The sequence below is a fragment of the Haliotis rubra genome, unplaced genomic scaffold, assembly GCF_003918875.1.
Source record: "Haliotis rubra isolate DU_JTF1 unplaced genomic scaffold, ASM391887v1 Scf132, whole genome shotgun sequence".
NCBI classification, from domain to species: domain Eukaryota; kingdom Metazoa; phylum Mollusca; class Gastropoda; order Lepetellida; family Haliotidae; genus Haliotis; species Haliotis rubra.
Window position 1 is genome coordinate 93,966 of NW_025765248.1, and position 27,999 is coordinate 121,964.

General features: G+C 40.8%; 2 protein-coding genes across 3 annotated transcripts in view; one reads left to right on the plus strand and one right to left on the minus strand.

Annotated features, from left to right (window-relative positions):
* LOC124267536 (aldo-keto reductase family 1 member B1-like) overlaps nt 1-14,747 on the minus strand; it is a 35,591-nt gene extending 20,844 nt beyond the window's left edge. Inside the window, exons 1-8 of one of the 2 annotated variants that reach the window (XR_006896059.1) lie at nt 14,668-14,747; nt 14,203-14,331; nt 12,946-13,107; nt 11,741-11,857; nt 4,573-4,623; nt 3,006-3,128; nt 1,317-1,423; nt 380-460 (exon numbers count right to left, since the gene is read on the minus strand). Coding sequence is in view for 1 of the 2 variants with exons in the window: in XM_046702459.1 (XP_046558415.1) it covers nt 1,317-1,423; nt 3,006-3,128; nt 4,573-4,623; nt 11,741-11,857; nt 12,946-13,107; nt 14,203-14,289 (647 nt within the window). In the remaining variant the exon portion in view is untranslated. The remainder of the gene's footprint in view (nt 1-379; nt 461-1,316; nt 1,424-3,005; nt 3,129-4,572; nt 4,624-11,740; nt 11,858-12,945; nt 13,108-14,202; nt 14,332-14,667) is intronic. The other variant, XM_046702459.1, reaches the window with a different exon arrangement.
* A 3,886-nt stretch (nt 14,748-18,633) lies between these two features.
* LOC124267577 (aldose reductase B-like) lies at nt 18,634-26,761 on the plus strand. The gene is made up of 4 exons (XM_046702531.1): nt 18,634-18,719; nt 21,436-21,557; nt 22,759-22,920; nt 26,636-26,761. The coding sequence occupies exons 2-4, from the start codon at nt 21,474-21,476 to the stop codon at nt 26,759-26,761; spliced, it is 372 nt and encodes a 123-aa protein (XP_046558487.1). The 5' UTR covers nt 18,634-18,719; nt 21,436-21,473.
* Nucleotides 26,762-27,999: the final 1,238 nt, after the last annotated feature.

Genomic DNA, 27,999 nt, shown 5'->3' on the forward strand with positions numbered 1-27,999 from the left:
GGTGTCTGGTTTCTAAAGCTTATTATATAATATCATTTAGAGAATAATAAGGTATGATTAAGATGTTTGCTTGTTTTGTTTGTTTTTTGCTTATTAGTTGTTTAACGCCACACTCAGCAATATCCCACCTATATCGCTTATATGTCTGTAGAAATTCGAATCTGGACCAGACATTCGCGTTATCATCAATATGAGCATCGATCTACGCAATTGGTATACGATGACAAGTGCCAACCAAGTCAGCGAGCCTAATCATCTGATCCCGTTAGTTGCCTCGTACGACAAGCATGGGTTACTGAAGACCAATTCTAACCCGGATCTTCACGGGTCTATTTATGCATGTGTGAGTCTTTAGCATATTGTCTACATGATAGTGTACCTGAGCTGAAGACTTGCCATATTTTTTCCGATGTCAACAATGGTTGGAATTTCAAGGAACTTTGGTGCATCCTCCTGTACACTGAAAAATACCAAGATCAACGTCATCAATGAACTCCAGTCCATCTGAAATCGACATTAATTTAACTGTTATGTGAAGCTATATATTCTGAAAACATTTCGGAAGATGTTTGTTGAAGCAAAATATAGCGCTCGTAAAATATATTGGACCTATAAGGGCTTCGAACTGAGTTGTGTTATCAACATGCTCAGTTTGGAGGGATACCCATCCTAAATGGCGACTTGTTTCCTGTTTGCACCACCGTTTCCAGGATTCAAAAGTAGAGTACGTGTCTTATTTAAGACTGTCACATTGCTAGACATTCATGAATGCTGTAATGTGTGTATCTGGGAACGTGCGTGTGAGAAATGGGGGTAAGGGAGAAGTGTCTGTGTGGGTATCTCTGTGTGTGTGTGTGTGTGTGTGCGCGTGTACGTGTGTGTACGTACGTGTGTCTGTGTTACATATTCACTTATCTCTAATAGTGTTTTACACAATTTAGTTCTATGAGGACAATTTTTATAGACATACACCTTCTTTATTCTGTACAGGCGACGTTTCGACGTTTTCGTCACCATTGCACTTCCTTGACAACGACATTAGAATATATGTCGAAACGTCGCCTATACAGAATAAAGAAGGTGTATATCCATAAAAATTGTCCTCATTCTTCATCTCCTCAACTTCTAGAATGCCAATCAAAGACATTTAGTTCTATACGTTCCGGGTTTACCTTTATTTCAACCTGAGAGTCTGCAGGCCACAACTTTCAATGTTCTCCGCTTCATTCTTAAACGTATTGCGCCACGTGTTGTGGGTCAAAGTGTTTCAGAAGTTCGCCAGAATGGTTTTGCAAAAGCGCCATAAAAGAACTTACTAGTTCTGTCCCGGTGCCCCGAACGGACCATAGGCAGTAGTTGAGATGCCGTTCTTGAGGGAGAACTGCAGAAGGTCTTCCTGGGCCAGATATGGAGTTATCTCCACCTGAAAGCAAGCAACGTTGTCAACACCTGGAAAGGTACGTATTCCGCTTAAAAAACTGTCACGGAAGAAAGCCTGAAGTAAAATTTGGGGTGTTTTGTCTACAGTGATTGTGATGATAAACATTAAAAAAAGGGTCGAATTGGCTTTTATACCTACGATTAAAGATGTTTGGTGTGCCAAAGGGACGCAAATCTGAGAATCGCAGAACAAAATGTTTAAAGTGAGTGAGGTATACTTTACGCTCTGCACAGTATTACAGTTATATCACGGCGAGTCAGGTTGGTGTTACAGGAAACCTGCGAGCACTGGTATGGTACTGTCAACGCGTGGTGTTACGCGTCGATTGGGGAATTAGCTCATAATTAAGATGAAGTGTGCGTTGATGAAGATGAAGGCATAGTTGAGTTCAAACTTCTTTAGTGACATGACAAACAAATAGATATGACATATATGAGGTGAGCGGAGCAATACCGGACTCGTACTCCTTCACTGTCTAGATGTGAGCATACTAAATATATATACAGTTTTTGACAACAATTGACAGGCGACGACTCATCAATGGACAGACAGAAAAACAATAGCACTTCCTTGACCAGTTGATGTGATGGCAGACACGGCCAAGGGGATTACCAATGAAGGTTATAAATGTCTTATACAATAATTAATGGGCTGACAAGTCAATTTACAATGCGGTAGTGATAAGGATGTACAGTAGTGATTGAAAATACAGCTTAGCGTCATTTATATATTACAATAAAGTCTCACATGTCTTGAGTACATAGTTTTGGACTTTTTAAATATTTGGACGATGGCTGTCCTAAATTAGTCACTATAACAGTACTGACAAACTAGCACACATACTAACGTCGAAAGCACTCGTTGCACTGACTTAGTTGCAATATAGGATTATTCATAATATTCTTCCTCCGAACTGCTTCTTAGGATAAAGATATCGGAATCACCCCTTTGCTGTTTTTGTAATAACGACTTAGAAACTTTAGAACACCCGTTTGGGTATTGTGATCCGGTATTCACAATTTGGAAAAGTTTAGACAAATGGTTCGAAACAGCTCAAATTTACATTAATTTCACAATTTCAAAGATAATGCTCGGAATCAAAGGAAGAAATAACAATCCCAATACCGCCATTTTCTCACTTGTTAAAGACATTATATTAAAATACAGTCAAAAAATGAAGATTCCGAATTTCGGGTACTAGTATATAGTAAGTCAAATTCAGCAGTACTACGACATTGCAAAATATATTTATTTAGTTTCTGGACAAAACGATATATTTGTTAAATTCTTGTCATCATTACATACTATTTTGAAAAGTTGATTTATGTATCGCTTCCTCATTGCTTGTACATGTAAAAGGTCACTGTAGTTTATGTACCTCAAATATGCCAAATTGTGCATATATACTGTTGTAAACGACAAATCGAACTGTACATTTGCAAACATGAAAATAATATATATATATATACATATGTGTGTGTGTGTGTGTGTGTGTGTGTGTGTGTGTGTGTGTGTGTGTGTACGGCGTATCCGTAGTGTCATTTTACATCAAATAAGTACCTACCTGGTTATTCGCAGGCTTGTACTTGAGACCGTCCATTTTGAGAATCCTCTCCAGCTGTTGTTTATTGAAGTTGGAGACGCCGATAGACCTGACAAGGCCCTTGTCCACGAGCTTCTCCATGGCCTGTTGGGGACGAAAGTGATATCAGCTAGTTTTATACTGAGATTCTTTGAAAATAGATGCATTATACAAATGTGATCGTACCTCTTGAGATCAAGGACATATCTCTGTTATCTTTATCAGAGTGCTCTTGGCAGACCGATTGGGATTTTCTTAGGCTTATTCTTTCTCATATTTTATTAATGTATTCTCAACATGGTGTTTAATAGGTTTGCCCATCATGAAGGCTAGTGTTCGTCTCCCCTCACGTGATAAACTTCAACGTCATAATATTCCCCTAACATTCTTAAAATCGACCTAAAACCATATTTGCTATCCGCTCTTGTTTGTCTTTACATTTTGTCTTTGTGTTGCACATGCTCAGAAAGTAAACGATAGCATTTTCTATGAATCTGCAGCGAACGAAACGTTGATATAATATTTATTATGCACATTTTAATATAACACACATGACACACGACAACCGTGTTTAGGGGGTGGGGTCTTCTAATTAATAAATGTCATGTGTTGTGTGTTCCCAAAAGTGATTGGACCCTCGACTCGGAATATTACATGCTCAACTGTCTAAGGGGAAATAGGGTTTAACGTCGTACTAAAGAATAGTTCGTTTCTATGACGATGTGCATGCGTGTGTATGTGTGGCTGCTTGTAGTAGCCCAGGCTTAAGCTGGTTTTATAGTGCCAGCCCACTGAGATACCATGCCGCAGCATGACAGTCTAAGTAAACTTAGGCTCAGTATTATTCGTTACACTGCTATACTGAGTCTAACAAAACCTAATAGAAGGTCGCGTCAGCTAACCTTTCGGACTGACCAATCAGAACACAGCTTTCCAAATCGCGATTGGTCAGTCCAAAAGGTTAGCGTGACGCGATCTTCTACTAGGTTTTGTTCGATTCATTATAGCAGTATAACGAATAATACTAAGCCTAAGTTTACTTAGACTGCGCAGCATGAATACCCCAGTCAGACACAATATACTGACTCCGAGCCGACCAGTCCTCGTTTTACCCATTAATGCCGAGCGCCAGGCAGGGAACAACAAGTACCATATTTTAACGTCGCGGGCGGGGATCGAACCCGCGACCATCCGCTCTCCGGGCAGACGCTCTAACCACTACACCACGGTGGCGGCTCTCAACTGTCTTAAGTTATGATAATTAAATCGATAGGCTTTTTGTCACCAGAACAACTTCAAAACCATATAAAATGAGCAATTTAAGTGACGACGTTGGAGCCATTTCACGAATGCCTAAAATTATATGTATTTGCAGTTTTATTAATTTACAATATGTTCTGCTCAGAGCTTGTCTTTGCAACTGACTGATATTTGTTATGATGTGCAGATATGATTTTCTACATGCTTTATTTTCTGTGGGGCGTACCATGTTTGCACGTATCGTTTAACAGTGTTTACACCATGGAGGCGTTAACGGGAGGCTACCTACTCTCCATGTGTCCAGGTAGTCCGTCGCGGTCGGCTTGGTCCGCTCAAAGTCCTAGGGAAATAATAATATGTAGTCACACACACGTCTAGATAATTTGTTATAAAATCAGAATCTGGTTACGGCATTAAACATGTCAAGAATATATACTCTATACAGTATGGAACAGTCTTAATAAACGTCTTCTTCAAAGATGGTACTTTCATCAATGAGGATGATGCAACTAAAACCTACGTATAATATACTTTCACCCAGATATTAAGTATACATATCTATCTGGAAGAACATATCATCCAACATAACAATATTTTTATGTAAACGCTTGGTAAACTGAGGTTTGACTTCAACCTTGACGTGTCTTCACTTGGGTAATGTCTAAACATTAAATAACAAGTTCATTTTAATGTACTGAGTGTCTATTTCAATGCCGACATTTTGACAATTTGAAATGTATCAATAAGTCGTGAAAGTACAGAAAAGCCAATGAAAATATACTGAGTCAAAAAAGAAACTTCACAAAATGTAATTTGAAAAATAATGAATAATTTTTCTCTGATGACACATCTATGTATCCGAAATGGGATTCCTATCTTTCGACTCTAGAAAAACGTTAGCAAAACCCACTCAAACCCATCCATTCGTCGTGCAAATGACGTTAGTGCCAAATCAGGTTTTGCACGTGCAGTCGATCACGTGATCATCGAAGTTTTCTTCATATGCACGTGTTTGCATTGGCCTCAAGAATTGAAAAAACACTTTTAAACCACAGTTCTAACGGTACTTGAAATGCCACGATTGTCAAATGTGCAACGTGAACGTGCCGTTGGCATGTTGCAAGCGGGAAGATCAGTTATTGACGTCGCAAGAGCAATGGGATGCAGCCGTCGTACTCTGTATGACTTGCAAGGTCGTCTACAACAAACTGGCACCACTTCTGATCGCCCAAGGTCGGGTCGTCTACGTGTGACGTCACGAGCAGAAGACCGTCAAATCGTCCTACGCCACCTACGTGACAGATTTCTGCCGGCTACACGAACCAGGGCTGAGATGTTTAGAAGTCGACTGTCCTCACAGACCATTCGAAATCGGTTGCGGGCTGCCAATCTCCATTCTCGACGTCCATATCGTGGGCCAATATTGACGCCGTTTCATCAACGTCAACGTCTGCTGTGGGCCCAACGTCACCTCCGATTGGCCCAGAGAGACTGAAATCGAGTCGTCTTTAGCGATGAATCAAGGTTTACCCTCAGATTCGCGGAAACGTGGACGTGGAAACCTCACAGCTGCTGCTTACCGCGACCAGGTGCTCACCCCTGAACTCGTTCCTTTCATGGCGGCTCATGGCCCAGGTCTACAGTTCCAGCATGATACTGCTCGACGGCATACCGCGATGTTGACACGAAATTTCCTTCAAAAGCTGGAATCAACGTCATGGACTGGCCATCGAGGTCGCCTGACCTTAATCCAATAGAGCACGTTTGGGATGCACTTGGGAGAAGGCTTCGTGGTCTTAGGAACCAACCTCAGAATTTGCAGGAACTTGGAGCTGCCTTGCAAGAGCAATGGCGCAGAATCCCCAACCACGTGTTCACAAGCATCAGGCAGCCGATGAGGAGACGGTGTTTGGCAGTGGTGAATGCGCGGGGCGGCCATACACGATATTGAACTGAGAAATTTCGCATTTTTTATTCTTGTGACGTTACATTCTGTATACCCATGTTTTGGAACGGCGGTGTAGCCTAATGGAACTGATTATGGCACTGTCAGAGTATCGAGTACATCACACAGATCTCAGCAATGAAATAATAACAATTTAACCATCTTACCATCTCTTGTTCTTTTTTAGTGCCCTGAGGAAAGAATGTGAAGTTTCTTTTTTGACTCAGTATACATGCCATCTATTGTCAACCATTTATGTATTATGTAATTTTATCACATTTAATGCATGATAAAATACTTTATGGCGCTTCAGTGATTTTTCCTTCCTATTACCTCCCTTACACCGTTAACCTTGCTATTCCGTAAGATAGTAAATCCCTAGTTATCCCCCCCCTTTCTCAGCCTCTCTTTCGCGCTTAGTACCCACGCAACACGGTTTCAAGTACCCGCAGACTCCAATTCAATTTTCTTTCCCGCAGCAAAAGATTCATTTGTTAATTGCAGTGTTTCAGAATGTCAGGAAGAATAGCCGGGACTAAGAGGAGAAGGGTTTGCAAGCTACCGTCACCGTCCCGCCACGCAAGTAACAACGTGGAGCTCACAAGGTCAACACTGGGAGCAGCGCTACGTCGCCATGTGAGTATAGGTTACCCTATCTTTCCGAGCAAAGCGATGTAAATGATAACATTCCTTCAACCCCTGTTAGGATTAGCTTTCCTCGTGAGGATATTGGTAGGGAGCCAATAAATTCATATGTCGTAGGCCTGCATGCAGTTGACATTGACAACATGGGGTCACCCCAACTTGCGCTCATTTGGCGAGAATATGTTGATTTCAATTTGCTGCTTAGAGGTGCACAGCAGGACGCCTTTTCAACTCAATCATAGGTATTGACAATTAACAGCCTTGGCCAAATTGAAATTTCAAAGTCACCAAAACAGAAAGAAATCAGGCATATTAACGACAGGACCACAGTCTTTGCAATCTTTGCTAGCGTCTACTTGACGAAGTTTCCCAGACGCCACCAGGAGCTGCTTAAAACATGCATACAATTCGCATTGCGGCTCAGCGTCAAATAGGCTGGAAAAGCTATGGCACCCAGATTAGATTGTACCAAGCAAGACACCCAAAACGCCCATGGGCTAACATCAATTCAGAAATGTGGATGCTTTACATGCAGTCAACAGCACCTGCCCCAATAGGTCATCAGCGAAACAGTGAGACACCTCACCATAGTTTCCCAGGCGCTCCCAGGAAACACACCAATAGCTGCTGGGATTACAACTACCGGTCATGTAGTAGACCTGCTTGCAAGTACATGCACACATGTATGGCTTGTAATGGCAAACACCCTCAAAAATCCTGTTTTCGTCAGCCAAGGAGCCAGGTAAAGGGAAAAATACCCAAGGGTCAAGCGGTCAATACACTGCTGGACAGAGGCAGGATACAGAGGCTCGGGGAAGGATGTTCTCTTGCAAAGGCTGATATTAAAAGTGCCTTTAAGCTTTTACCTGTGTCACCAGCTGATTTTAACTTGCTTGGTTTTAAGTTCAAAAACAAATTTTACTTTGACAAGTGTTTACCAATGGGATGCAGAATAAGCTGCGCTCACTTTGAGAAATTTTCAACTTTTGTTGAATGGGTTGTTGTTAGTAACAAGGGGAGAAATTTTACATTACCTGGATGATTTTCTATTTGGAGGCAGAAGAGGCACAGACGACTGTTCAAATGTTTTAGAAGCTTTTAGGGAAGTGTGTTTTTACCTGAATGTCCCACTGTCCGAAGAGAAAACAGTCTACCCGTGTACATCCATCACGTTTTGGGTTTACAACTGAACATGCTGACAATGACTGTGTCTATCCCACAAGGGAGGATACAACAATCAAAATTTCTTCTTCACGACATATTGGGGAGGAAGAAAGTTAAGTTATTTGAAATGCAGTCACTAATAGGTCTATTGAATTTCTTCTGTAGAGCAATTCCCCCAGGTAGAGCTTTCCTGCGGAGGCTAATCAATTCAACATGCAATAACAAACAAACATCACCACATTCGCATTACCAAAGAAAAAAGAGAGGATATATTCGTATGGCTCTACTTTATAGACAATCACAATGGTACAACTCTGTTTCTCAACCAACACTGGGAGAGTAACGAACACTTGAGTTTGTACACTGATAGCGCGGGGAGTATCGGTTTTGGGATATACTTTGACAAGAAATGGTCTTTTGGACAGTGGCCAAATGAATGGCATACCATGGGTTATACATCAGATATAACATTTCTGGAACTCTTCCCCATATATGTGTCTTTGAAGCTCTGGGGAAACGAGCTGATGAATAAGAAAGTACTGTTTTACTCGGACAATCAGTCTGTTGTAGCTATCATCAACAAGTTCACATCTCGATCTCCCTTGGTGATGCTCATTGTTCGAAAACTAGTCATGTTATGTCTTAATCACAATATATAAGTAAGAGCAGAGTATATTGAAGGCAGAAAGAACATTATAGCGGATTCATTGAGCAGATTAAGATTTGATGTTTTTCGGCAGCAGGTTCCCTATGCTCTACCCAGGGCGACCCGCTACCAGAGCAGATATGGGAATTATCCACGCAGAGACCCATCGTCTGATACAGCAATCAGTGTCACAGAATACCAACATAGCCTACAAAGCAGCATTAAAGGAGTTTCAATCTTTCTGTGACCAATACAAGATGTCAGCAATATTGCCAGTCAGTGTCAGTCATGTCAGTCATTACATTGCTTACCTTTCACTCAAACGCCGGTCATCAAGTACCATTGCACAACATCTGTCGGCGATTAGCAGAACGCACAAGCTCAAGTCGTATCAGGACCCGACAGATCATTACATCATAAAGAAAATGATGCATTCTATCAGGAAACAGAACCCGTGTAAGGATACACGAGCACCACTTACCATACAGATTTTACCAAGAATATTGGATGCCTTGCAACGAGTATGTTACACTACATACGAAACAAGTCTTTTCACATCTGCCTTTACAGTAGCATTTTTTGGTTTCTTACGAATTGGTGAAATTGTTCTTGGATGCCCAGAACAGACAGAGAAACCTCTGTTTTTATCAGACATTTTGGTTTATCCTACCTCAATTTCAGTAAAGATTCGCTACTCCAAAACAGATCAAGCTGGGAGGGGTACAACACTTCTTATCTGCGAGCACCCAGATAAGTCTCTCTGTCCGGTGTTAGCGATGAAGCGGTATTTGTCAATAAGGTCTAAGGGAGGCAAATATCTCTACAGGCACTTTAATGGTGAGCCTGTCACAAGGTCACAGTTTAATGCAGTATTGGCAAAGGCAGTCAAGTTTGCTAATCTCGACTCGAGAGTTTACAAATCACACAGCTTTAGAATTGGAGCAGCATCGTCAGCAGCTACCCTCGGAGTACCCGAGGATACTATCAAGCGGTGGGGCAGATGGACATCTGCTGCCTATGCCAGTTATATCCGAATGTCGTGGGATTGGTAACTCCCACCGTTCGCTATATCATCCAATGATATCTGAATGAACGTATCAACATTATTGTTTCTTCGTTATATCTAGGCAAGTCTGCTTCAGAAATCTGGATACTGGGATATTCATATATCTATTGGGCGCATAAGAGGGCAGTTAGACGACCGGTGGGGCGCAGTCTGGGGCTACCGGGGCTTGTAACATGGCTAAGCAAGCGTGGACTGAAATGGCAGCACGTGCATACGATGATCGAGCGCCGTCTGCAACGCTACCCAAAGCCGGATATGCTGATCATTCACGCAGGGTCAAATGACTTGACGGACAGGAAGGGGATACAGCTGGCAATGAAGATCAGAGAAGGTATGGCACATATTAAAAATTTGCTACCAGACTGTACCTTAGTCTGGTCTGAGAAGCTTACCCGCAGGAAGTGGCCCGGAGCTAAGTCTTGGGTAGCTGTTGAAAACAACAGAAAAAGGGTAAACAGGGCTGTGCGCGCTGGTGTGGTTGCTATGGGAGGTAAGATCATATCGCATGAGATCTGCTTTAAAGATCCAGGTCTGTACTTCCAGGACGGCATTCACCTCTCAGATATTGGTAGGGACATATTCATCAATTCTCTCCAAGGGGGGCTTGAACTCTTTCTACGAGATCCCGAAGCTGTAAGGTTTGTTTAATTGTGGGGGCAAATTTATAGGTATAAATTTGGTGGCGGATTTTGGGTGGTTTTGATTTGCTAATGCCTATCCTCTCAGAGGTTACCCTTGGTTACGTGGCATATATATATCACGCTAACAGTATCTTTCAGTCCTCTCGGCGGTGACCCGCCGGAGGTACATTTGTAATTGCTAATGCTGTTAAAATGCTTGCTCTCTCTTGGTTACCCATAGAGAGCTACGGGTCAAGGAGCTCTATGCCTTCGGGCTGGCGCTTGGCGTGCTTATATATTATACACCACCATCTGTCACCTGCCTGCCATAATTTCGACCTTTCTATTTTGTAATAAACTGGCTGTGCCCTTATCATCCCAATGTACGTTTTGTTATCCTTTCCTTCCCTGGCCTCATTGATAGTAGGCATAAGTAAAGTGTATCAAACATTTGCATTTCAACTTGTTGAAAGAGTGACCTAAGTGGATACTAGACTAATCTACGTAGATACAACTGTGTAGATGTCAATTATTTTTGGCAGTAATACGTTTCAATTGTGCAGCATTTCTCCAGAAAAAGTAAAATTGACAGACTCTTGTACCTTGTCAAGCAGGAATGTCATTCCGTACAAGAATCAACGGTACAAGAATCTGTATCGAAACGTCGCACTCTCCGTTATAAAGAAGTTGTTATCCATAAAGTTTGTCAATTTTGTACTTCCCAGCTTCTAAAATGCCACTCAAACAAGAAAAAGCAGTTTGAAAATGATGTTGGTGACGCTCCACAACCCATACCAGAGTACCAATGAAAGACTTGTACATCATCCGCCCCCACAACAATCACTAACACATTTCTATTTAGTACGATATGGTCGTGTTTGTACTGTCGACATATATAAAGTGCCAAGTTAACAGGAAAAAACTGTAATTTCTTGTACGTCTCTGCTCATTCGTGGGTTCCTAGTGGTTTGTTCGCTCGTCACGCCGAAGACACGGGTTCGATTCCACATGGACTCACTCACTCACTCACTCTCTGCTACATTAGTAGTGAGTTTGGAATACAACAAAATACAATAACTCCCATTTGGATCGGTCTTGATTCACATATAAACAGAGAAGTGTCTACAATTTTATATCAAAAATATAACCAATTTGGTTCTATCAATACTGACCAAGCGTGATGGTTAAATAAGGCAGGGAACCAACCAATCATGTAATATCAGACATGGTTGCCTCACTACTGACTGCCAGAACATGGATGGTTAAATAAGGCAGAGAACCAACCAATCGTGTAATATCAGACATGGTTGTCTCACACTACTGACTGCCAGAACATGGATGGTTAAACAGAGCAGGGAAGAATTGACTCACAGCAAAAGACAGAGGAAAATGTATCAGGTACAGATCTATGTAATCCATGTCCAGGGCCTCCAATGACGCTCGGCATGCTGGCTCCACTTTCTCCGGCTCATGACAGTTGTCCCATATCTGCAATGATAACACGCCAGAATGATAACATACATTTAGTATAAGGGTCATCACACGTCTGACTGATGATATACGCTTAACCCCGATGGGAAACGGTACTGAAGTAATGGCAAGGTGTGTTTCTCATATCTTATCTATGTGGACAGACAAAATGACAGCTAAACAGACTGCAGCCCTTTACCCTGCTGATACAGTCTACATATACAGATGTATACGGTATAGAACATTTATGGATAACAACTTCTTTTATTCGTGAGTGCGACGTTTCGATAGAGATTATTGTACCGTTCTCAAGCGTGTTGTACCATTGTTAAATGTATACGGGTTAGGAAATTCGAATGCCCCTGATATGTTATGTCCCTGAGTGCAATGACGCCAGGCGACACTAACTAGCTTTAGCTCTGGGTTGGTATACATGTACCTGTGAGCGACTCCAGACCACCACAGACATCACGTTACCCACGTACTCCTTGATCAAACAGGTGATCATTTCAGCACAGCACAAAGTTGTTTCTTACCAGGCTTAATCTTAACACGCACTGGATGTGGAACTTGAAATGACCAACCGTATTACGGCATACTCTGTACATAGTTCTATCTATGAGGGGAGGTGGGGTAGCCTAGTGGTTGAAGCGTTTGCTTGTCGCGCCGAAGACCCGGGTTCGAATCCCCACATGAGTACAATGAGTGAAGCCCATTTCTGGTGATCCCCACCGTGATATTGCTGGAATATTGCTAAAATCGGTGTAAAACTAAACTCCACACACTCACTTTATCAATTTAAATGAAATTATTTGTTTCTACTCACTCTATGAATTATTACAAAACAGAACGTGAAACTTAGTCCGGTTACCGCTATATTATCACTATATCTGAAATCCGCGACCTCTGATGGGTTATTTTTAATACATAGGTACTCAAAGACATATTCCTGTGTAATCATGATTTGTTAATCCAAACATTTGACAATATGGACGATGATCCCGTTATCAGTAACATCCGCATTAACAAGATGTCACAATCCCTACAAAGTGTATGTGGTGAGGTCTGACTAAAACACAATGCTGTTAACAGCACAGTCACCCTACCTTCGTCACAATGAACAGCTCTTCCCTCGTTACGTTTCCTTCTTTTATCAGTTCTTTAATGGCGACTCCGATTTCCGGTTCCGTTTTATAGAGCCATGCTGTGTCAATATGGCGGTATCCCATCTCTATTGCGGCTTTCACGGCATCACCAACCTCGTTTGGCTGTAAACGAAAAATAGGTTGGTAATCTATGTGTATGTACAACTTTGCGCCATTTTCTGTGCGAGCATCCATGTATTGGAATCCCGAATCCTTCGTAATCTCCATCAAACTAAGGTTTGGGTTTTTTATAAAAATGGTAAATAAGTGCGATTATAACTTTCGTCACCTCTTACCAACCAAAGCGGACATGCCGTGACCACTGAATCTACGTGTACAGTCAACATCTACCGGAAGGTCTTCAGTCAACATCTACCCGGAGGTTACGGTCAGTCAACATCTACCCGAGGGGTCTCCAGTCAACATCTACCCTGCCAAAAACTCCCGGTCAACATCTCAAAGGTCTCAGTCAACATCTGCCCAAAGGTTCAGTCAACATCTTGAAGGTCAACATCTACAGTCAACATCTACCTGGGGTCTACAGTCAACATCTACCCGTCAACATCATCTAAGGGTCAACATCCAGTCAACATCTACCCGAAGGTCTCCAGCCAACATCTACCAAAGGACTCCAATCAACATCTACCCAAAGGTCCTCAGTCCACATCTACCCAAAGGTCTCCAGTCAACATCTACCCAAAGGTCTCCAGTCAAGTCAACCCGGGTCTCAGTCAACACGAAGGTCTCCCAGTCACCGAAGGTCTCCAGCCAACATCTACCAAAGGAATCCAGTCAACATCTACCTGAATGTCTCCAGTCAACATCTACCCAAAGGTCCTCAGTCAACATCTACCTGAAGGTCTCCAGTCAACATCTACCCAAAGGTCTCCAGTCAACATCTACCCGAAGGTCTCAGTCAACATCTACCCAAAGGTCCTCAGTCAACATCTACCCAAAGGTCTCCAGTCAACATCTACCCAAAAGGTCTCCAGTCAACATCTACCTGAAGGTGTCCAGTCAACATCTACCCAAAGGTCAACATCTACCCAAAGGTCTATTGTAAACATCTACATAGAAATCTACAGACAACATGTACCCAGAAATCAACAGTCAGCATCTATAAAGAGATCCACATTCAGCATCAACTAATATTGACAGGTCCCCCAGTATTTCATTGAGAGGGTATAATAGTTTGTAAGTAAATGTTCAACTACCAACCCGGAAACTGTTGTAGGTCCCTAAGCCCAGCATAGGCATGTCGTATCCGCTGTTGAGACGTATGGAAGGTACTTTGTCCGCCATCATGAAACTGCCCTCTCAGCACTTGACAAGAAAGTCACTAAAACACTGTCACTGAATAATTTAATAAAAGATATAAGATGTCAGTCAGGAACATGCAGTTACCATGGTTATTAGCACACGCTCTTCTATATAGCAAAAAGTCGTATCTGTGTACACTCACCAGCAGCACGACCACCTTGTCAACGAGCGTTCTACCGAACAGAAATAAGTCAACAAGGTGACCTCGTCAACACTTATAACCCAAATACAACGTTATCACGTTGGGGCGAATGACACAGTGAAGTGTATTTTGTTATCTTACACACGATACGACGTGTAAATGCTGCAGAATGACTTTGCATTCCTGGATTGTGAAGAGAAAATAAATACCAACAACAATACCTTTATATGAAACGCCAACGTGAAGTCAAACACAGCATGTAATAACACACCAGCCACACAGGCACTTCCGTAGCAGCCACGACACTGTGTTCATCGGGCATCGGCCCAACCGATGAGAGGTCAAGGGCAGCTATGCTATTCTGTCAGTAGCTCAGTTCTGACTGAGGGGAGAAACTAGAACACGTGGTGTTTACAGTAGAACTTGGCATTCGTGAGAACACATTGCTGTTTAGTAATATATTTCAAAAGTAATCGCAGATATAGTTTATGCTTATCCAGCGATATTAAGGGCGAGTGCATGTAAGTAGTATCTGAAGGTAAGGGTATCTAAACCCTCTGACCCGACCAGGGGCGGTGGGTAGCCCAGTTGTGAAAGCCTTCGCTAGTCACGCCGAAGACCCCGGTTCGATTCCCCACATGGGTACAATGTGTGAAGCCAATTTCAGATGTCTCCGCCGTGATATTGCTGGAATATTGCTAAAAGCGGCGTAAAACTAAACTCGCTCACTCACTCTATCTATGAATTATTATAGCTCGTCAGTCCGGTTACCGCTATACCGAAATCCACGACCTCTGAGGGGTTGTCATTGTTGATACATAGTTACTCATATATGACATATTCCTGTGTAATCGTGATTTGTTAATCCACACATTATATATAATGTGATATTGCTGGAATATTGCTAAAAGCGGAGTAAAACTAGACTCACTCACTCACTCACTCACTCACTCACTCACTCACTCACTCACCCACCCTGAAACGACCGTCACTGGTACAACTATATAATTACACGGTGTTATTGTAATAGGATTTCACTTCAGATTGGCATTATAATACATAGAAACATAATACAAGTCATGCAAATGGTCAATATTTGACGGATTCAACTGAAGGAAAATACTTCCTCCCAGATTATACTGTGAAACTATACATATGGAAATTACTTTAGCAACATCCGTATTTTCTCAGACTGAGTAATTGTAATGAACTGGTGCATACAGTGTGTCAAAGATTCTCATACCATGTGAATTTTGTAGTGAAAAGAAAGGGTTGAGGAGAAATTAAGCCAGGATTGCCATAGCATAATCTGGTCTATTTGAAGATGGTACTCATATGGAAAAACGACGTCATTTCATGCAAAAAACATTACGATTTTCTCTTTTCTTGCACAGAATTAACTGTCAGTACCATGTACACATCTTTCAAACAGTATCTTGTGTGGCCTCCCTGCACACGAACAACTGATTCAAGACCCATCCTCATTCCTTGGATCAATCTCCGAATTTGATTCTAAGAAATCTCGTTCCAATTCCTCAATGAGAGTCTGGACACGTGGGTCTCTCCGTCGAACACGACGGCCTAAAATGTCCCACGGATGCTCAATGGGACTGATATCTGGACCATGGGATGGTTGCAACTGCATTCTGTTGCAAGAACTAGCTGACAGCACGTGCTCTGTGAGGCCCGGCATTGTCATACAAAAAGATGGGTCTGGTGGCAAGTGGATGGTTATCAAAATGTGGGACAACATCCCTCTCAAGGATATCGTGTTGATACCGAGGCCCACTAAGGTTACCACGAATGGTAATGAGGTATATCTTGCAACCCAAGGAAATTCATCCCCATACCATGACTGACCCTCTCCCAATAGGAACCGTCTCCTGGATATTGCATTGGTCCATAGCTGTGGTCCTTTGTCTCCAGACACGTGAACGACCATCCGCCATATGCAAAAAGAAAAGACACATCGGAAAAGTGAACCCTCCGCCATGATGCAATGTTCCAGCAAACACGTTGATTACACCGGGCAAGTCGTGCTGCTTTGTGAGCTAGAGACAGTTTTATACGCTTGGTGGTCTTCTGGCCCTGTATCCTGCTGCTTTCAGGCGATTCCTGACGGTCCTGCAGGAAATGGCTCTCCATGGTAACCACTGTTGCCTTAACGATATGCAACATGAACGGCGCCTAACATGTCTCAACGATGCTCTATCCCGTTCTGTACTTTGAACATGCCTGAAGATAAGTTTAGCGTTATTTGGAAATGTCCATTATTTGATAACTTTTGAACATTTGTATTTTTATGACAGATAATGCTTACATAATTGTTAAAATGTGTATAACGCCTGTGAAAGTGTTATTTGGTCTTATTAAAGTCATACACTCTATCTAATATTCAACCTAAGTTCAACATCGTATAATATATGTGTATGTGTGACTTTGGCCTTGAGTATACAAAGGGAATTGAAATTCTAATTCAACTTAGTATGTAACACGAGTTCTGATTGGTCAATGCTATAAATTTCCGACCGTATAATCAGCATATACCGTCGCAATTTGAAAACCGATTCACCAAAACCTTTGAATGTATCCCTACACTATTGGGGTAACGCTGCTTTGCAGGACATTGTCATTTGCAGAAGCCATAGGTCAATTAACTCCCCTATCCAGCTCAAATGGGTGGAATTTGTGTTAAAAAAGACAAAACAGTATCATAAATTTAATTTTAAGTTCAAACACCTAACTCGCAACAGGCTGTTCACCCATTACTGTTAGATCATGAAACAAGATTTATGACGTCATTATGGAGCGTGACGTCACCTGCTGTGAAGTCATTTGAACTGATAATGGCCCGTAGTTGAGGAATCAGCTGGCCGCTCATTTCTGTAATTAGAGGGTGGTTTCATCAAAATTCCGTCCATTTTATCTATAATACTATGATCAATTCATCATTGTCAGATTTAGTCTGTGTGCACATAATAAACGTGTGTAGTTTGAAAAGAGAACTACTTTTTCTGGCGATGGTGTAAGTTCAAGGAGTGATATGATTATACCTTTGACCTAGAGGAACTTTGATCTGGTTTAAATAATGAATTTCTTTCGCGAAAAAAACAGCGTGAAACGAGTTGAATTAGAATGGGGATAACTGTACAGTGTTTGATGAATTGGGGACGTATACCGGTGGTTATATAGCCGCAAATTTAACGTTATATCGGCTCCGCTTGCGCAAATTTAACGTTATATCGGCTCCGCTTGCGCGTCGCCAATATAACTAAATTTGCGGCTATATAACCACCGGTATACGTCCCCAATTCGTCAAACACAGTACAGTTATCCCCTAAATAGTGTACGATTCTTGATCCTCCAATTCATTTACGATAAAAATCTTCAATGTTTCAACATATTTGCTGCTTTTGTGTTGGATTTGTCTTTTTTTTTTCTTCTTTTTTTTTTATCGCATTCCTTTTACTACCCTTTATCATATTTTTTGAAGATTCATTGATCTTTATCTATCGATTTCTGAGTTGACCTCTGCGTTTCAAAGGGGCAGTGGAGTACCCTAGTAGTTAAACCGTTAAACCTTTCGCTCGTCACCATATGGGTACAATGTGTGAAGCTCATTTCTGGTGTCCCACGACGTGATATTGCTGGAATATTTCTGAAGGCGGCATAAACCCACACACACTTACTCACTCTGCGTTTCAAATATGGAAATCAGCAACCGTCATGGTGTGCTGTTACATAAAGCCGATTGGGTGAAAAGTCCTGTACTTGATATTGTTGTCTTAGGGATCGTTCATAATTTATGGCTACGGGGTCATGATGATTTTATGGAAAGGCATGTACATTGTGAATGACACCCCATCCCCTCCCCAAAATAAAAAAAATATGTACAAAGTAAGAGACCCCCTGCATGTCATGTACAAAATTTATGACCCGCACCCCAAAGTTTTTAAGCTTAATTTAAATGACCACCCCACCCCACCCTACCTCCCCAGAACAAAATGGGTGACCCCAAGCCATAAATTATGAACGGTCCCTTACCAAAATGGCATAAAAGTATTCTTGCGATTATTCTTGAGTTTATGTAACTAAGAAAGCTACATGTTGCCACGAATGTCATGGTCACCGTGGTTTGTAAACCACACCAGTTTCTCGCCTCAGTCAGGAATATGCTGTAGTTAGTAACTGTAGTTAGAATAAGCGTCCTTGGTCTTTCATCGGTTGGGTAGACGCCTGATAAACAGCCCTGTGATTAGTTGGATTGCGCGAGGTAAGTACGTGACAGTCACGAAAGCGCCTGTGTGACTGTTATCGTATTGCAAACTGATAAACAAACGTCTACATCTATTTTTGATACTACTGAATGAAGGAGAGCTGGCTACATGCGATCACACGGACGCCGTGATGTATTATTACATGACTGACCTATATTCTGTGTTGTTTGTTAAGTCAACACGGACAAGGAAACAGCTCTCTTGTAAATAGGACATCAACAACGTAATTCATTCATTTGTCTCATCATTCATCTCATTCATTCTATAGCAGAAACAATGGACTCACGCAGAGGTGACTGTTGTCTTGTGGAGAGACAATAGCGTTGTCTTGGACATGTGACAACTCCTTGTGATGAGATATAAGGCTCGGGAATAATCAGTTATGGATGTAATTGTTTTAAGAATTACTGTGTTGAATAATGGTATAATGGACGGGTATATGCAGATTATAGCATGTGAAGAAGAGTAGAGTTCCATACCGATATGTGACTATGTTGTACAAACGTGACATTTTAATAATTAAAAGTTAATCGCGCCCCACCACTCCACCCCATCGCGACTAATTTCCTAATTTCGGGTTTGCTGCATAGGCGGATCCAGAGAGGGTGCACCCCTTTGTGCTGAAAGTTTGTTAAATGACCATTGAAACTCGGGTGAAAATGAAGTGTGCACCCCTCCTTTTCTCAATAGCTGTATCCGCCCCTGTGCTGTTATGTGTTCCAAAGTCTGCTAATGATTTACTTCGAAACATCGAAGGACTTGCAATTGGCTACTTCACGCTGGTCGTGCCTGTTTGCAACATGCCAATTGAACGTAGGCGTTCATCACGTTGTATACGTCGCAAATTAAAATAAAAATGGCTAGAAACAAACACAAACATCTATATGATCAACACATGCAAGATGATTGTCATAATTAATGGTCTACAGTGATTTATCGACCGTCAAAATCAAGAATGACACTATGTGTATGTGTGTGTGTGTGTGTGGGGGCTACTGCGTGATACGTTGTGTTTAGGGGTGGTGATCAAGAGAAATGGTGGTGCGTTCATAAGATGTCTGTCTTTGAAAAGTTTGTTGACGCTTATACTTCCTATCCAAGCTAATAGTTCAGGTTCCACTTGTTTTTTAAAAGTATGTTACGTTTACACACGTCAATGATAAATTGCTTGAGCTATGGTAATCAGTTCTTTTTTTTAAAAGTATGTGACGTTTACACGTCTCAGTTTAATCCTTGATGAAGGTCTAAATCGATACATGACGTTACAAACAGTGTTAATATGGTAAATCCATTAATCCCTTGGTGAAGTATATCGATACATGGTTAAAACAGTGTTAATATCAAAACCATTGATCCAAGTCTCCTGTAATATGGATATAACAAAACATTTTGCATACTAACGAACTTGCTTCAGAGACTGGTGGGTCAGAGAATATAGATGTACAGATAAAAGTGATCTTACCCGCTGTTTATATCTATTTGTTTATTTATTTGTTTGTATGTTGCTTAACGCTGCCTCAGAATTTTCCAGCTGTATGGCAAGGGCTGTATATAATCTTGTCTGGACCAGACAACCCAGTGATCGGCATCATGGCATCGATCTCGATTGCGCCTGGCATAACTGACATCAAATGATGATCAAATTATTCTTGATTTAATATCTACTGAGAAATCTGTGTGTTACCCTGAATGTCGGGATCTAAGGGGTCTTGTGTCAACAACGCGAGTTCTGGTTTCTCACTTCAGTATTGAATGTGCGTCGACTGTTGACACAAGGTTACGACAGAGACCATAAATCAGTTAATGGTCTCAGGTTAAGATAAGGCCACATAAAAATAACTTCTTCTCTCTCTTAAAATTGGGCCCGACGCTAATTGTTTTTTCTTTGTTGTTGTTTTTTGTTTTGTTTTGTTGTATTTGTTGTTGTATTTTGTTTTGTGCACTGGTAAATTTTCGTGCATAAATCTGTCTAAGCTTCCGTCATTCGACTAACATTGTATAGAAAATCAGAAGAAAATATTAAAAAATTAAAATAAAATCAGCCCTACTTACCCATCTTTTGTTTACAAAAAAAGTGATGAGAAACAAGAAATTATTTTATGTGGCCTAACTGCCCATGGTCTGTCAACGGATAGGTCAACGCCTGATAAATATCCCTGAACGTAAGACGTGCGATTACACAATGTAAATGCCCTTTACAGAAGCCCCAGTAGGTCTGGTATGTTATCATTTAAAAAATGTGTAAACCGATACACACAGCAACTGAGGGAAGAAAGGTTACGCATACGATACGATCACGTGGATGACCTCTTGAAGTATGTGTACATTGTTGTTCATTATACTCTGTCTACACATTGTATCGGAGTGTGTGTGTGTGGGGAGTTACCGACAATGTGTCGAATTCGACGGAGTGTGACGCAAGTACTTCATATTTATTGCTGTAATGGTCTCATTCGGCCTTTGATGACGACCACTACGTATGGGGATATATAAGATGGCTTCACCTTCCCCTCTCACTTTAAAATCTACAAATTATCATCACCATCGTCATCATTATCATCACGCTTTAGCTGAAACCGCTCTCCAATCACAGGCACAAAACACACCCACACTACACTGTAATACAGTGGAAGTACAGATGTATTGCTGACATGTGTTTTCTTTAATTAAAATAGATATTAAAAGTACCTACTAGTAGGTTTTTGGTTTTAGAATTTCTTGTCAAGGTGCTGAGAGGGAAAAGTTTCAAGATGGCGGACAAAGTACCTTCCATACGTCTTAACAGCGGTTATGACATGCCTATGCTGGGCTTAGGAACCTACAACAGTTTCAAGGTTTGTAGTTGAACACTTTATTTACAAATGTTACCAGCCCTTGGAACATGTGTATGCAGATTTCCAAAAGAGTAAGCTTGAATTGTGGTGGAGGACCTAGCCCTGATTTCTCGAAACAAACTTAAGTCTGGGTTTTGACTTAAGTTACAGTTTTTACTCAAATTTGAGAAAAAAACAGGAAAATGCATTTCCCAGAATAAACTGAAATGGATATAAATCTCAAACTTAGTCGACAATTTGAGTTAGGTAGATAGGTTACATGAGTTGTTTTGTATTTTGGGTTTTAGAATTGAGACTGAGTTAGAAACTCAGCTGTTTCTAATTGTCCAACACAGTTTGTTGGTTTCGAGAAACGAATTATGACCTCATAAATGTTGACACTGACTATGGACCATTAGGTAGATGTTGACTATAGACCCCTAGGCAGATGTTGATCATAGACCCCTAGGTAGATGTTGACCATAGACCCCTAGGTAGATGTTGACCATAGACCCCTAGGTAGAAGTTGACCATAGACCCCTAGGCAGATGCTGACTAGAACCCCCTAGGTAGATTGTGACTATTGGCCTCTGAACAGATGTTAACCGTAGACCTCTGTGTAAATGTCACTGTGGTTCTCCGGGTATATGTTGACGGAAGGCCTCAGGATGGGTGTTCACGTAAACGTCCGGATGGATGCTGACTGTAGACCTCCGGGTACGGGTTGATCGTAGACCTTCCTGTAAAGTTTGACTAAATAGACAAATACTGCTATATAATACTCAACTTTTGATAAGGATCTTCCTGGTTTGCTGTGATACAACAAATGGGTTATATTTACTTTTGAACATATTTGCCAAGAAACGTCTCCATTTGTGGCCACCCTAGTCAAATGCTTTAATACTTGTATACTTTAATTTGTATTCCCAGTATACACTTTAATCTTCGATGATTAGTCAGTGCAACTACACATGAATGTTCGTGACACGCTGTGCAATTATCAGCTGTAACGGTATTTTTGTGGTTTGCGAATAAAATCAGATTCAATTACCATTTTGGTAAAAACCCATTAAGCCGGTTATGGGTCTGACAATCCAAGGATCATACCAGGAATGAATCTGGATTTCGACTCTTCGGATCCTGACATGACTAAGGGTTGCAAATGTCTACAGACTCCAACGTGTAACATATATGTATACTGTTATTTTGTTTTTCCCAACAGCCAAACGAGGTTGGTGATGCCGTGAAGGCCGCAATACAGATGGGATACCGCCATATTGACACAGCCTGGCTCTATAAAACGGAACCGGAAATCGGAGTCGCCGTTAAAGAACTGATCAAAGAAGGGAAAGTAAAGAGGGAAGAGCTGTTTATTGTGACGAAGGTTTGAAGGTTGTTTACAATATTACCATGTTTGCCTTCAAGACAGAACAAAATTACAGACCTTACCACTTATCTTGCCTCGCACATAAATGTCGTTTTCTGATTGGCTGAGCGCTCTTCTATTATTTTCGATGTACCCCGCTTACAAGCGAGTAACATTTTCTATGTACCCCGCTGGGAATGCCGAACTCATTTGGTACTTCGTGGTAGAAATTCTTTATTTCGAATAACATTGAATCACACGTATGATGTAAGGAAATTACCGTTTTTTGCGAATGCAAATCGACGGAAGGGAGATAACTCTAAATTTGTTTTTCTTGTCGTCTTGTCGTCTGGTACTCCATACTATGATCCGATACCCGTGCTTCAAACAGTTCAAATTTACCATTGAGGTGTTCGGTAAGATAAATACGTTGTTCACTGATGTACCCTCGATGTTTCTTCGGGCTCAGGGAACATAAACAAACATCGAGGGTACATCAGCCCATGTCCCCCTCGTGACCAGTGAACAACTTATAATAACACTTTGAGGAAACTGTTAAACATCGTCAATGCGGACGGTCCGTATCCGGGCAGATCTGCTTGATTGTCAAATGTCCAGACAAACAAATCATCAGTGTACAGGAATATATCTTTGAGTAAGTATTTGCGATTACAACCGATCAGAGGGCGTGATTTCCAGAATCACGGGATCCAGAATACCGAGGTTCCCTTTTATGGTCCCAAACATTCCATGCATATAACTGTGCACTGAGTTGTCATCTGTTCATTTCAAGTTGTAATACTCACAATCGTTCTGCCCAAATATGGATCCATCTACAAATATCAACAGAAAAGATGTCTTTAGAAAATAAAAAAAAGTTTACCAAAAGCGTGTGGTGAAACACTTATGTGATTGCAGTGAGTTTTCGTTTTAATGTGTAATGATGCATATCAAATGTAAACTCTCCACGTACGCTATTCAGAAATACTTTTTTATAAAAATCAAGAATCTCATGCATGTAATACGAAACATTAGATTAAATCATTGAACACAACACAACACAACAAAAACATTTCAATTTTCAAATTTTGGTTAAACATAGTACAAAACACGACTATATAAACACAAAAATTAACATTAGGTCATTTGGAAATTGATCAGTTATGCAATAACTGACATTTGTTGTGGTACAAGTGGTACAAAAAGTGTCATTGTAAATATGCTGTCTCATCGGTAAGAGGATAACTATACCATAGAGTTTACTATATATTCTTCAAAGTCAACATTTATAGCTCCATATATTTACAAATGTTGGTAAAAGCTGGATTTAACAAAGGCCGGATGAGAACAGTGACCTGAACAGAGGAAGGGAGGTAATCCTAAATGCCTTAAGTTACGAGTGCTTCAATAACTCACTGCAAACATGCCAGCCAAAAAAGTCTTATCAAAACAATTGACGTTTACGCAAATGTGATTAAACTATTATACTTCGTTCTGATAAAATGTCTGTGCATTGAATATACAATGTAATATGAAACGTGGTAATAGCTGCTGAATAGATATGTCAACTTTGCAATACTAAAACGACCTAATATATGTTATAATTGAGGTTACACTTTTCAGTAAAGTACAGATTCTAGTACTTTATTGTGTTCACAATAATCCCCAGCAGACAAAGGCAGCGTTCTAAACCACTCAGATACCTCGGCTTCCACAAAAATGGAAGACCACTGATACATCACGTACTTTGTGTACCCTTCTGACAAGTGTAAATGTGTAAGGCTCATTTAACGAAAGCTATGAATGCCTCAAATCAATTTACCTTTGTCAGAGGGGTACAAAAAGTACATGTACATGATATGCGACAGTGGTTCGGAGATGAGATTTGTAATGCCATGTGATAATTGACCAATTGAATCAAATTCTGATCTGCATAAGAACATACCAGAGACAAGAGACAATATGCAATAAGATATTACAGCTAAACCCTGACCTCTGAAACATTGAACGCGATCTCATGTTGGTTTACACATGCTGGACTGTGTTGCACATTGTCCAGACAATCGTGACAATTAATGCAGTGGACTTTGACAGCCAAAGGGATGGGTTGAAACATTGCATGTTGGACAAGGCCATTGTCCAGAAAGTCGTGACAATTAATACAATGGACTTTGACAACCAAAGGGATGGGTTGAAACATTGCATGTTGGACAAGGCCATTGTCCAGAAAGTCGTGACAATTAATACAATGGACTTTGACAACCAAAGGGATGGGTTGAAACATTGCATGTTGGACAAGGCCATTGTCCAGAAAGTCGACAATTAATACAATGGACTTTGACAACCAAAGGGATGGGTTGAAACATTGCATGTTGGACAAGGCCATTGTCCAGAAAGTCGTGACAATTAATACAATGGACTTTGACAACCAAGGGGATGGGTTGAAATATTGCATGTTGGACAAGACCTTTGTCCAGAAAATCGTGACAATTAATGCAGTGGACTTTGACAGCCAAAGGGATGGGTTGAAATATTGCATGTTGGACAAGACCTTTGTCCAGAAAATCGTGACAATTAATGCAGTGGACTTTGACAGCCAAAGGGATGGGTTGAAACATTGCATGTTAGACAAGGCCATTGTCCAGAAAGTCGTGACAGTTAATGCAGTGGACTTTGACAACCAAGGGGATGGGTTGAAACATTGCATGTTGGACAAGACCGTTGTCCAGAAAGTCGTGACAATTAATACAATGGACTTTGACAACCAAAGGGATGGGTTGAAACATTGCATGTTGGACAAGGCCATTGTCCAGAAAGTCGTGACAATTAATGCAATGGACTTTGACAACCAAGGGGATGGGTTGAAATATTGCATGTTGGACAAGACCATTGTCCAGAAAATCGTGACAATTAATGCAGTGGACTTTGACAGCCAAAGGGATGGGTTGAAACATTGCATGTTGCACAAGGCCATTGTCCAGAAAGTCGTGACAGTTAATGCAGTGGACTTTGACAACCAAGAGGATGGGTTGAAACATTGCATGTTGGACAAGGCCATTGTCCAGAAAATCGTGACAATTAATGCAGTGGACTTTGACAACCAAGAGGATGTGTTGAAACATTGCATGTTGGACAAGGCCATTGTCCAGAAAGTCGTGACAATTAATGCAGTGGACTTTGACAACCAAGAGGATGGGTTGAAACATTGCATGTTGGACAAGGCCAGTGTCCAGAAAGTCGTGACATTTAATGCAGTGGACTTTGACAACCAAGGAGATGAGTTGAGAACAAGACACACCCGCATTCACTGCATTGAACTCATGTTTAGTTGACCTTCATTAAGCGGCACTTAGAAGCTGGTATGATAAGAAGGAACAGATCAGTTAGCAGTGTTGTGAGTGATCGCCGACAAATCTGGCAAAGCCACTGTGGACTTCTTTGATATTATGCAGCAATTCGCAATTGTGTCATCCAGATTTAGGGTTACTCAGTGACGATTAATAGTGATATCATTAAAGATTTGAGCCCTCTTGCAGTTCATTACTCAAAAACGTTACTCATCGGAGGGATTCAAAGTTTAGGAATTTGATTGCAAGAGTATGGTGAACGTCCACCGTTTGTGGAGCTCACAAGAAAAGGCATGACAAACGTATAGTGCTATAGCGGAAATGAGGAAAGAACTGTTCCCATCAGTATTAAAGTATTCTATCATTTGGTCGTGTTACCTTTACAGATATTGGGCCACTGTCATGACCCAGAGGACGTGAAGCCAGCGTGTCGCCAGTCACTGGAGGCCCTAGACATGGATTATATAGATCTGTACCTGATACACTTTCCCTGTGCCCTACGCTGTGAGTAAAGACTTCTCCGTGTCTTTTTTCCATCCATGTTCTAGCAGTCTGTAGTGAGACAACCATTTCTGATATTAAATGATTGGTTGGTTATATTTAATAATAAATATATAAACAAATTTATGTCTTTGTGTAATGGCCCATATATAACTGATCTGGTTGGGGGTTACGGGTATCGGGTTGTGTCACCAATGGAAGAGGAAAGAAGAAATGGTCAGGATTTCTGTTGTTGTTAAAATGTGTTGTCTTTTAATGCTGCATTCACTTCTATCACCACGACATACAATGTTTGTAGTGTCAACGTAAGAGATCACATATCCTCATCATTTATACATCATCGGTGTATATGTATTGTTTTCAATTGAAGAATTGCTAGGGAAAAGGAAACTATCCACTTAAACACTGCATTGGAAAGTATAAAATCTGAAAACCTTAATAGGCCGAAAACAGTTTCTGAAACAAACTTTAGGTCGAAAACACAGCTATGATATCCATATGAAGTGCATTTTGCTTTTGGTTTGATTCATGTGTTTGTTTGTCATTAAAATATGAAGTGCCATCATCAGTATGTTCATAGTTTGATGATCATAGATACTCTTAAGAATGGTGAATTTGGAGATCTGCGAGATTAAACTTATACCTACGCTGATGTTAGCTTCTACAAAGATCATACCTTCATCTAGATGAAGGACACTTTCATATACGTAGATTCTGTTTATGCCTATGAAGATAATATTATAATCGTGTGATTCCTGACTGTGGATATAGTTTGTAATCACTTTGGATACAATTTACACAAACAAATACATTCAGTTTATAAATGTTTGGCATGATGTTGGTTGTCTATTTTCATTTTGTCATTGCCCGTTTGGGGGAAACAGTCACCTCTGAAATACAAACTCATCTTCAATCATTTACTAATGAAAGGTTATTTGATATTTAGCTAATAGATCAGTAATGCCAAAGTTGGAAGTCAAAGAAATCGAGCATTATTTATTGAGCCAGAATTTATATACAATTGACCCAGAACAATTTGTTATTTAGTCAATGATTCAATAATATACTAAGCAGCAAAAGAAACGTCAGTTTGGAATTTCCCTTCTCAGAAACGGATAACTATAAACTCATTTAATGTTTTGATTGTATATTTTTGACAACATCTCCAACTTTACCTGAGCAAAGACATTCCTTCCCAAACTCAGAATTGAACCCAGGAAATGGTCTCAAAAACTCAACCTGATCTCGG

Coding starts and splice junctions, on each gene's coding strand:
- LOC124267577 (XM_046702531.1), top strand. CDS start 21,474: ATGGCGGACAAAGTACCTTCCATACGTCTTAACAGCGGTTATGACATG. Junction 21,558..22,758: donor GAACCTACAACAGTTTCAAG/GTTTGTAGTTGA, acceptor TTTTCCCAACAG/CCAAACGAGGTTGGTGATGC. Junction 22,921..26,635: donor AGCTGTTTATTGTGACGAAG/GTTTGAAGGTTG, acceptor TTACCTTTACAG/ATATTGGGCCACTGTCATGA.